We start from the raw sequence: 11,027 nt of genomic DNA on the forward strand, positions 1-11,027 counted from the left end.
GTTTCAGCTCCGACACTTCCTGTGTGCCAAAGCGACCTCAGCCTCCTTTAAACAAGCAAACGAAACTTTTTATCATTGCAATGCTCAAATATATACAAAAGTAAGAGAAATATTATAATAACCCCCCACATACCCATCACCCATCTTCAGCAATCATCTGCATTTGGCTAGTCCTGTTTCCCTACACAACCGCCCTCACACACTGCTCCTCTTCCCCAAACCAACTTCGCCCTTAATTAACATTTTTATTAAGATCCTTGTAGATTCACATGCAGTTGTGAGAAATAACACAGAAGGATCCCTAGTACACTTTCCCCAGTTTTCCCCCATGGTAACTGCTGGAGACTGAAGATTTGTGTCTCCTCCCCGAACCCCAAATCCATTTGTTGAACCTAATCCCCAGTGTGTTGGTCTTTGGAAGTGGGGTCTTTGGGAGGGGATCAGGCGATTATTACTCTTATGAAAGAGACCCCAGGGAACTCCCTTCCCCTTCCACCATGTGAGGACACAGTGAGCAAACCATCCATAGACCAGGAAATGGTTCCTTCCTAGACATTGAATCTGCCAGCACCTTAATCTTGGACTTCCCAGCCTATAGGACTATGAAAAATAAATTTCTGGGGGCGCCTGGATGGCTCAGTTGGTTAAGCATCTGCCTTCGGCTCAGGTCCTGATCCCGGTGTCCTGGGATCAAGCCCCGAATCTGGCTCTCTGCTCAGCAGGGAGCCTTCTTCCCTTCCTCTCTCTCTGCCTGCCTCTCTGCCTACTTGTGATCTCTCTCTCTGTGTCAAATAAATAAATAAATCTTAAAAAAAAAGAAAAATAAATTTCTGTTGTTTATAGCCACCAGTGTATAGTATTCTGTTAGGGAAGCCCGAGCAGACAAAGACAGTAACATTTTGCAAAACTATACCATCTCAAGGATACTGACATTCGTATAATCTACCAATCTTATTTGGATTTCCTACTTTTGTACTCTGTGTATATATTAATTCTATACAACTTTATCACCCGTGTAGGTTTCTGCTGCTACCAGGACAGCAAAGAAAATGAACAGTTCCAACACCAAAGGATCTCTGGTATTAACCTTTTATGACCATGCCCACTTCCCTCCCTCCACCTCCTCCAGTTTATCCCTAACTCTTGGCAATCACTAAATCTGTCTTCCGTTTCTATATTTTGGTCAGACAAATGGAACCATGTGGCATGTGACATTTTGGGATTGGCATTGATAATAATAATAATTATTAATATAATATCTTATAATACAATAATATCACATATTATTATATATAATATATAATAATATAATAAATATTATTATTATTTTGCTCATCATCACCTACCCAATTCATCCAAGTTGTCATAAATCAATAGTTTGTTCCTTCTGATTGCTGCGTCGTATTCTGTGGAATGGATATACCATAATTTAACTCTTTTTACCTGGCGAAGGACATTTGGGTTGTTTCCAATTCTTGGCTATTATGAATAAAACTACTATAAAGATGTGTAAAGGGTTGGAAGTGCCAAGGGATATGAAATTGGCTACCACATTCTGGGGACCACAGGTGCTTACTGGGTCCATCATTGTTTCTAATGGCTTTTCAGTGGACAGAATTAGAATATACTTTTCGGGACACCTGGGTGGCTCAGTTGGTTAAGTGTCTGCCTTCGGCTGGGGTCATGATCAGGGTCCTGGGACTCCTGAGCAGGGAGCCTGCTTCTCCCTTTCCCTCTGCCTGCTACTCCCCTTGCTTGTGCTCTCTCAAATAAATAAAATCCTTTAAAAAAAGAATTAGGATACTTTTCTTTCTTTCTTCCTTCCTTCCTTTTTTAAAGATCCCATTCATTACGTGTCAGATCACAAACAGGGGGAGGGGCAGACAGAGGGAGAAGCAGGCTCCCCACTGAGCAAGGAGCCTGATGTGAGACTTGATCCTAGGACCCCAGGATCACACCCCAAAGCCGAAGGCAGACGCCTAACCTACTGAGTCACCCAGGCGTCCCTAGAATATACTTTTCAATTAAAAATACAACAGGAGTTCCTAAACTACTTCCTAAATTCAAGACCAAAGGGAATTTGCATAACACCATTGATTTTGTCTGTGTATCTCTTTTCAAGTATGACATAATTCCATTTCTGATATATCAACATAATTATGCTCTACCCTACAAATTTTCACCAGTTCCTAATATGACTACTGAATACAATTTAAGATTTCGAGGCAGGTTTTGTTGTTGTTGTTAAGATTTTATTTATTTGTCAGAGAGAGAGAGAGAGAGTGCGCAAGTGCGCGCGCAGGCGTACAAACAGGGAGAGCGGCAGGCAGAGGGAGAAGCAGACTCACCCCTGAGCAGGAACCCTGAAGTGGGACCCGATCCCCTGACCTTGGGATCATGACCTGAGCTGAAGAAGATGCCCAACCGACTGAGCCACCCTGGTGTCCCCCCCTTTTTTTTAAAGGGGGTTAATTTTGTTCTTAGGGTAGATCTTTGAGAAGTACAGTTAAATTACTGTGTTTTCAAGCCATTCAGAAGAGTTCCCTTCTGTGTAGTTCTGCCATCAACTAGATACACATTCAGGTTCATTTGTTTCATTTTACTTTCAATTTAGGGACTGATTTTTTAAAATTAATTTTTGTCATATAATCATGGAACACATAGGTTTCCAAAGTCAAATACACAAAACAAAGTATATTCAAAGTCTAGCCTCTTTTCTTTTTATTCTGTTCTCTCCTTCTCCTTTTTTTTTTTTTTAAGACTTTATTTATTTATTTGACAGACAGAGATCACAAGTAGACAGGGAGAGAGGGGGAAGCAGGCTCCCTGCTGAGCAGAGAGCCCAATGCGGGGTTCGATCCCAGGACCCTGGGATCATGACCTGAGCCGAAGGCAGAAGCTTAACCCACTGAGCCACCCAGGCGCCCAACCCCCGTTCTCTCCTTCTCAATGTCAGCAACCATTAAAAGTTGTTGTCATACTTCCACTTCTAACCCCCCTCCCCGGAAAGTATTTACATTTGTGTCTTCCTACTCTCACAAATGGACAGTAGAGGGAATTTGCATACTTTCTTATTCCTCTCTTCAGCAGGAAAGCCTGCAGTGTGTCACCCCAGAGATCTTCGGAAACATTCTGTGTGTGTAAAATGAGGGCAGCTGTGCTTTCCACCTGATTTTCCACAGCAGTTTCTGGTAAGATAAAACTTGTGAAAAACTGCAAAGTGGTACACAGACGTGCCTGTTGACTATTAACCCCTTTTGGGGAGAGCCTCAAGAGTCATGCGCCCGACTTAGCACATTTTGCACAAGAGGAAACCGGCGCACAGAACTGAGAGGACCTGCCCGAAGGAACACAGGAAGCGGACAAGCAGTTCAGTCTCCTGCCCTGTCTAGGAGTCCAGAATAAATCCACCGAAACTTTCTTTTTAAAAACTGTATTCAATCTACAGATGCCCATTAAAAAAAAAAAAGATTTTATTTATTTATTTGACAGGGATCACAAGCAGGCAGAGAGGCAGGCAGAGAGCAAGGAGAAAGTAGGCTCCCCGCTGAGCAGGGAACCCGATGCGGGGCTCGATCCCAGGACTCTGGGATCATGACCTGAGCTGAAGGCAGAGGCTTTAACCCGCTGAGCCACCCAAGCGCCCCCAGATACCTATTTTTATAGAGACGAATATTTTAGGGAGCCCTCCACGGGGACAAAGTCACAAAAGGCCCTAAGGCGCAATGAGGCGGTCCTAGCCCGGGCAACCAAGAACGCCCAGAGTCCCTAGAAGGAGCCCGGAGTTGGGCTCTGCGAGCCCCGCGCTCACTCATCCTGGGAAGCTCTACTGGTCCCACTTCTGTCCCAGTCCCGGAACGCCGGGAGACGCTGCGGAAGCACTGACGACGGAGAGCCAACACGGGGCCCCTTGACCTAAAGCTGTCCTGTTTGGCGCCTCGACAGAAGGGACTGACAGACACACTGTGGACTCGAGCAGAAGTCAGGTAAATACCCTGCAGGGTAAAGACGCCGCGTCGAAGTTTCCAAAGGCGAAATGGCCCTCGTGAGGACCCGTAGGGCCTCCACCGGGGGCGGTTCCGAAACTCTGGCTTAGGGGCGGGGCCGAGGTTTTGCGGGCGGAAGCCCGCGGGAGAAAGCGAGCCGAGCAACGGAAATGACGCTTAGTAGCGCCAATGGGATGGCGCGGGGGCTGGTCTTCCCGCCCCATTGGGTAGGGGCAAGCGGTTTCCGGTAGCGGCGTTCGGGAGGGGTGGCGGAGGGGGGCTGGTGGTGGCGAATTCGTGTCCCGTGACCTCCGGCCTCCCGAGACCCTGCATCCCGGCAGCCACACCAAGATGATGGGCTGTGGGGAGGCACAGCTGGAGCTGGTCGAAGGGGAGGAGGCCGTAGCGGCTCCTGGGCCACCCCCAGAACCCCGCGTCCCGGAGCCCAGAGCCCCAGTGCCCGAACCTGGCCTGGACTTGAGCCTGAGCTCGCGGTCCGAGACCCCCGAGCAGCCGAGCGGCTGCCCCGGCCGGCGGAAGGGGCGGGCGGACCGGCGGGGCGGGGCCCGCAAGGGGCGGCAGGTGAGCCGGGGGAAGGTCTGGCCGCCGGCCCGCAGACAAGCCCGCGTCCATCTCTTCACCGTCCCGCTCTCTGCTCCCAGGTCCGCTTTCGCTTGGCGCCGCTCTCCCCCGTGCGGTCCGACCCCACGCCGGCCGCCGCAACACCTAGCGAGAAGCCCGCGGCACCGCAGGACCTGGGGGCGCCCGCGCAGCAGAGCAGCCTGGCATTGAGCCTCGAGTTGCAGGCCGCGCGGGCTGCAGCCGAGGGCCAGTTCGATGCGGCGAAGGCCGTGGAGGAACAGCTGAGAAGGTCGTTCCAGACCCGCTGCGGCCTGGAGGAGAGCGTGGCCGAGGGTGAGAGAGAGAGACGCCCGGCGGGGCGCGGGAAGTGGGGCTGAGAGGCGCCGCTCACCTCCGCTCCCCCTGCGGTCTCAGGGCTGAACGTGCCGCGCTCCAAGCGGCTCTTCCGAGACCTGGTGAGCCTGCAGGTGCCCGAGGAACAGGTTCTAAACGCTGCGCTGAGGGAGAAACTGGCGCTGCTGCCACCGCAGGCCCGAGCCCCGCCCCCAAAGGTGAGGGACCTGGGCTTGTTTCCGTGTCGTGCCCCTATCCCCTTCCCGAGTGTAACCTTGCTTTGGGCTCCACTTCCCAACAGGAGCCACCTGGGTCAGGGCCGGACATGACCATCCTTTGTGACCCAGAAACATTGTTTTATGAGTCTCCACACCTGACCCTGGATGGTCTGCCTCCTCTCCGTCTTCAACTCCGGCCCCGCCCTTCAGAGGATACCTTCCTCATGCACCGGACACTGAGGCGCTGGGAAGCGTAGACGTGGAGGCTCCCTGGATTGCTAGTTAATATTTTTGTGTTAAAACTATTTTTCAGAATAAAATGGTTTTGCTAACAAATGGGACTCTTCTTGGGAGCCTTAAAATGGGGTCAGGCCTCAGGGTGGGAAGCTGTCCGGGAGTCAAGTTTTTGGCCTTTTTGGAACTTGGTAGTGATGGCAGGTTGAGAACACTGTCCCACCTCTTCCCCTGACTTCTGTCATAGAACCACGTTTGTTCCTTTGCAGTACTTTTTTTTTCTTTTTAAGGGAGTGAAAGCATGCCTGAGGGGTCCGGGGAGGAAGATGAGGGGTAGGAGTGCATTGCAAGTGGGTTCCACACTCAATGCTCAGCTGGAAGTAGGACTCCATCCAGGGTCTGAATCTCAACCCACCGAGCCACTCAGGTGCCCCACACTACTTAGTTCTGATCACTGGGACATGTGGGTGGGTCTCTGTTGTATATTTTGGGGAGTCCTTCCCTAATTACCTGGCTCAAGGAGCCGGCAAGACAGCTAGCTATTTGCACCCAGTTATTGAAATTCCTTCCTGCCTTGCCTATCTCGTTTACACCAGATCCAAGAGGGCTTGGTATTTGTTGAATATTCAAGGTTCCAGGAACACTTGAGCTGCTGAAGAGTTTCATGTTAATTGCCCATTCATCCAGTTGCACAGCACAAAAAAGGTGGGTGGGTGGTCCCATCAGTAGTGACTTTCTCTAGGTCCACTTCAGCTCCACTGTTAATTCTTTTAAAGTTAGCCTTCTGTCCAAAGCTCCCACCAAAAAATTGACAGTGGTTTTTTGGGGGGAGGGGAGATGGACTCTTTGCTTCAAGTTTCACATAAAAATTCACTTTATACCCTTCCTTCCTGATTAGAGCTCTCTTTGGTTGTGTGTAGATGTGACTAGCATTCAACACTCAGTCTTCCCAACCACCGAAAAATCTGTCTTCTTGAGACTCCAGTTTGGGCAGAGGAAGCACAGGTTCTAACAGGAGGCACCATCCCTTCCCCACTAGATAGAAACCGCCAGACACAAGTGTGGGGGCTGCTGCCCTAAACATCAAATTTATTGTGCTGTTCTTACATTCCAAACCCAACCCCTCCTCCCAGTGGGGGTCAGCAGAGGGAAGGATTTTCACAGTACCTGCATGCCTCCCTGCCAGACATCCCCCTCTTTACCCTCAGTCCATCTATCTGTGGTCCGCTGAAATGCAGCTAGGGACAAGGGCTGAGGAGAAACGGAAATCTCCTTTGGAGAACAGGAGGAAGAGGCCGAAGAACCTGATACCCCCCCACCTCCCATACCCTTAGGAGAACAGAGGTCAGCAAACAGTCCATGCCATCCAGCCCAGTGAGCTGGGGGAGAGAGGAAGATGTTGGTGACTCCAGCACAGCTGGGCTTGCTGCTTAGGAGGCCAGACGTGTAGGGAGGAGGCTGGGGCAGCAACATAGGAAAAGCTTTCTTTGCAGATCCGTGAAAGGAAACTCTTTTTTTGGAGCCAAAAAGGAAAGACCCTGGGATACTTTCCTTTTCCCCCAGGTCCTTAAGAGCAGTGGGAGGCTTCTTCACACTTTCTGTTCAGGGGGCCACTTAGTGGCTGGGGGAACGGGCCTTGTGGAACAGGTACACAGAGCGCTGGAAGCCTAAGGAGAGAGTGTGCAATCAGGAGGGCTGGCGGGACTTCAACACTCCACAGCATCTGCACCCTCTCGGCCAGGACCCACCACTTCACCGACCCTGGCCTCCCACCCTCCCCCAAGTCAGCCAGCCTTACCTCTGGAGGTGTTGTGGGGTGTAGCCACAAGCTCATAGCTGGAGAAGCCCACCTCTGGGGAGGTCAGGTACGAACTGAACTGCTCCGGCCTCAGCTGGATCCGATAGTAGTTCTTATAGATTGTTTCCTGGGGGAGAAAGGCAGGGGACCGCTTCAGCTTGCTGGCTTCTCCCCTGGTGTAGAATGACACCCACCCAGGGGACCTTGTTAAGCAAGTACTTCTCTCTGCTTCCTCGAGGCCTTTCTTGTCCCAGCTAAAGGAAGGGTATCCCAATATCCATGTGAATCCCAACTCACCGTGAGCGTCTTTCTCTTGCCATAGGATGACCAAGGTTGGGGCTCTAGGACCAGGATGCCCCCAGGATGTAGATGCCGGTAGATGCGGCGGAACATGCGCTTCAGCCCCTCATCTCCCCAGTTCAGATGCACCCATTTGGTGAGGCTGAGGCAGAGCACCACGTCATACTCGGGGGCTTGGGCCTCCACCAGCTCATCGCGATCCAGCACGTAGTTACCCTGAGGGCAAGAATGGGGGGCAAGGTCAAGAGAGGCAATGAAAGAACCACTGACCACCCTCGCCCACCCCCCATCAACCTGCTCTGCAGCCTCTAAGACAGAAAGTCCTACAGCCTTGCCTCAGCCCTTGGCCACAACCTTCTCTGACACTTGTCAGACTAACTCCCAAACGATGCCCTCTTGGGTCTCATTTTCCTGTTTACACCCTCCTGCCCCTGCTTTCTGTTGGTGGTAAGCCAAACAAAAAGGGAGCATGGAGAATTTTAAATTGAGCAAACTACCCACAAGGTCTCCAAAACTGGGGTGAAACTTCAGAGAAAGAACAAGGGTTCTCCCGAGACACTGTCCCACCCCACAAACATTAAGTTGAGTGACTCAATGTTATGCAAAGGGACCTAACCCAGGTTTTGAAAGGGAACCAACCTGTGGTTCCTTCCCTGGAGTTGTAGCTGGCAGAGTTCCAGGCCTATTTCCTTTCTCAGGGAGAAGTAAAGAACCCTAGCCCTTAGGAAACCTTTTCTAGGTGATATGCTCACAAAGTTCATTCTTGCAGGCTTAACCCAACCCGCCAGCACCAACCGTTCCGGCAGATGGCTGAACCGGAGTGTTCTATGGAGAGCTCTGTGTAGTCAGGGGACAGACACTCCGTGAAGACAGTACCCTCCCCTCCTGCAGAGCACTCTGACTCTTCCCTGTCCCACCATCTAGGGTCAACATGAGATGGTCTCCGGCCAAGTCACTTGAGGTCCTGATCACCAACACTCTTCAACCAACTCCGGACCTAAGTCCCTATCAAAATTAGTCAGCCACTACCCTATCCCTCCGCCCACCCCAAGACATGCCACGTCTAACAGCTGTCCCTTCATGCACCTTCATTCAGTGCGTTGGAGGCCAGTTTTCCATCTGGACCGAATCTAGCAAGCAGCAGCAGCCAGCAAGGGAAGGTGGACTGGTCTGGATTACAGTCCAGGCCGGGAGCAGAGCAAAAGGAGTCAAACCCCATCTTGGGGCCAGTAGTCATGACAAAGGGGCCCAAGTGAGAGGCCCCACCTTTCCAGGTTATAGAGAAGGAGACACTCAGCATTCACAGACTTAAGGATCCAGTTCTCCTAGCAGAGTGCATGCATAAATCCCCCTGGGTCTTAACTTTCCTCTGTCTTGTTCCCATTTAATCTCATCTTCACACCTGGCCCCTATCCCAAGAGCCTTGGGGGACCCTCTTACCGTGACGAAGACAACATTGTTGGGGAAAACTGATGTGTCCGCTCCATCCAAGGGCACTTGGGGTGCAGCAATGGGACCCCGGCTGGCTGTCAGTGAGGCTGGGAAGCAGCTTCTCTTTCGGACGGTTACGGTCCCTTCCTCACTCTCTGCCCCGGGGTCCCCCTCAGAAGTCTGAGATGGCAGACGCAGCTCCTCAGACAGGTAGTGTCGGATGTTTTGGCGGGCCGAGTGGATGAGGCGGGAATCAATATCCAGGCCCACCATGCGGGATGGACCCCACTTACAGGCAATGCTCAGGGTCAGATGGCCCACATTGCAGCCCAGATCTAGGACGTCCCGGCCCCGAAACCACTCAGGCTTCAACACTCGAAGGCGCCCGTCCTCACAGGAAGGATTGCGGTAACCATAGTACTTGCAATAATTCCCATACTGGAACTTGAGCTGTTGCTTTTTGAAGCCTGCTGCTGGTAGTGGGTGGAGGTGGTGATGATGGTGGTGGTGGTGGTGGTGGTGGTGGCGGCCTCCCCCACTCCCTCGGCCCTTTTCCTTGGGACCCTGGCCTCCACCCCTAGCCCCTGCCTCTGACTTGCTGGAAGTCCTGCGACGTTTGCGATGTCGTGAGGAGGAAGACGGGGGTGCAGAGGTAACTGAGGCAGCTGGAGGGGCTGAAAGGGAGCCTGAGGGACCCTGTAGGGCAGATGGAAGGGGAGACACAACCTCATCCCTGCAGTTGATGGCGGTGTTGAGTTCATAGGGCTGGGGGGCATCCCGGTTCTGGCCCCTATGCCGCTGCTGCTGTGTGGTGCCCTCCCCATGGAGTGAGGGAGTGAGGGGGGCTGTGGGGAGCACAGAGTGGCTATCATTCCCTCCAGTTGCCTGCTGCTGCTGGTGGTGCTGTCCCCGGTGTCTATGCCGCTTCCGACCAGTCTTGAGTGGCGATGCAAGAACTACCTGGGCCTCATCAGTGCAAGTATTGAGACTAAGCGGGTCAGTAATATCTTTGGGGATGAGGATTTCCACTGGATCTCGCCCCTTGGCCGGAAGTGGAGATGACTTAGGGGTCTCTGCATTGAGTGCGCGGCTCACTTCCTCATCCAGGAGACTATTCAGGTTCAGTGGATCAAAGATATTGCCCCCCAGGAGAAAGTTGGAGGGTAACACAGAATCACAGTCCGAATTAACCCGCCTGCGCCTCTTGAAGGCCGGATGTTTGAAGCCTCCACCACCCCCACCTACGTTACAACTATTTCTCCTCTTGCCCCCGCCTCCCCCAGGGGGCCGGTGGGGCTGATAGCCATTACGGGGTCGAGGAGGGGCAGGGGGGCCCAGTTCTGTTCCGCCCCCTCCCCGTCGCTCCTCCCCCACGTCAGGAAGAGCTGCTCGCCCGTGGGGATCCGACAAGCGGGCCTCCCCATGCGGCTGTGCCTGGGGGCCGCCCCCTCGTTGCTGCTGCGACTGGCCTCCCCGAGTGGATGTGGCCCCAGGGTTCTCCTTGCCGGCCCCAGAAGCTGGGGCTCCCGCCGAGTGTGCGCGCGGGCCCGGCCCACGCTGCGTCCCGCCGCAGAGCTCCCCGGAGGCGGCCTCTCGGTGCGATTGCACCGTGGGGCCGCCCCCTCCGCCCGACTCATCTTTGAGCGGCGGCGGCGGGGCCGGCACCAGAAACGGCTCCTTCTCCGCCGCCATCTCGATCATTTCCTCCCCTTATTCCGTCCCAGAAGAGGGCAACGGGGGGGGGGGGGGGGGACTGGGGGCTTAACCCCCCTCCCTAGAGCCCGCTCCCTTCCCCCCTTCCCTGGGTGCGCGCGCAGCCCTGCTCTTCTCGCCTAGTCTCGCGCCCAAGCACCTCCCCCGAAGCGCGCCCCACTCGCCCGCGAGACCAAAACAAGATGCCCGCGAGAACCGAACAACTCGAGGAATCAACCGCGCGTGCGCCGCCCCCTTTTTCTTCTACCACTACCGCTTCGCCGCGAGCGCGCACTGCTGGAGCGCGTTCCTCTCGCCCCTGAATCACGCATGCGCACTCCGCCACCACCCTGGTTGCGCGCGCATGAGTACGAACCAACTTAACGGCTCCGGGAGTTTAAATATAGCCCACCTCAGCCCCCCCCAAAAGCCCACCACCCCAAACTGACACCC

General features: G+C 53.4%; 2 protein-coding genes across 2 annotated transcripts; one reads left to right on the plus strand and one right to left on the minus strand.

Moving 5' to 3' along the window:
* Window positions 1-4,243: 4,243 nt before the first annotated feature.
* LOC111146099 (protein phosphatase 1 regulatory subunit 35) lies at window positions 4,244-5,449 on the plus strand. Its single transcript, XM_022501484.1, has 4 exons — window positions 4,244-4,568; window positions 4,649-4,901; window positions 4,983-5,119; window positions 5,203-5,449. The coding sequence occupies exons 1-4, from the start codon at window positions 4,338-4,340 to the stop codon at window positions 5,374-5,376; spliced, it is 795 nt and encodes a 264-aa protein (XP_022357192.1). The 5' UTR covers window positions 4,244-4,337; the 3' UTR covers window positions 5,377-5,449.
* Window positions 5,450-6,413: 964 nt separating this feature from the next.
* Window positions 6,414-10,622, minus strand: LOC111146332 (methylphosphate capping enzyme). The gene is made up of 4 exons (XM_022501843.1): window positions 8,892-10,622; window positions 7,449-7,667; window positions 7,152-7,278; window positions 6,414-7,020 (listed from the first exon to the last, which is right to left on the minus strand). The coding sequence occupies exons 1-4, from the start codon at window positions 10,581-10,583 to the stop codon at window positions 6,968-6,970; spliced, it is 2,091 nt and encodes a 696-aa protein (XP_022357551.1). The 5' UTR covers window positions 10,584-10,622; the 3' UTR covers window positions 6,414-6,967.
* Between the last annotated feature and the right edge of the window lie 405 nt (window positions 10,623-11,027).

This window comes from Enhydra lutris, unplaced genomic scaffold (assembly GCF_002288905.1).
Source record: "Enhydra lutris kenyoni isolate GAN:26980312 unplaced genomic scaffold, ASM228890v2 scaffoldscaffold13, whole genome shotgun sequence".
NCBI lineage: Eukaryota > Metazoa > Chordata > Mammalia > Carnivora > Mustelidae > Enhydra > Enhydra lutris.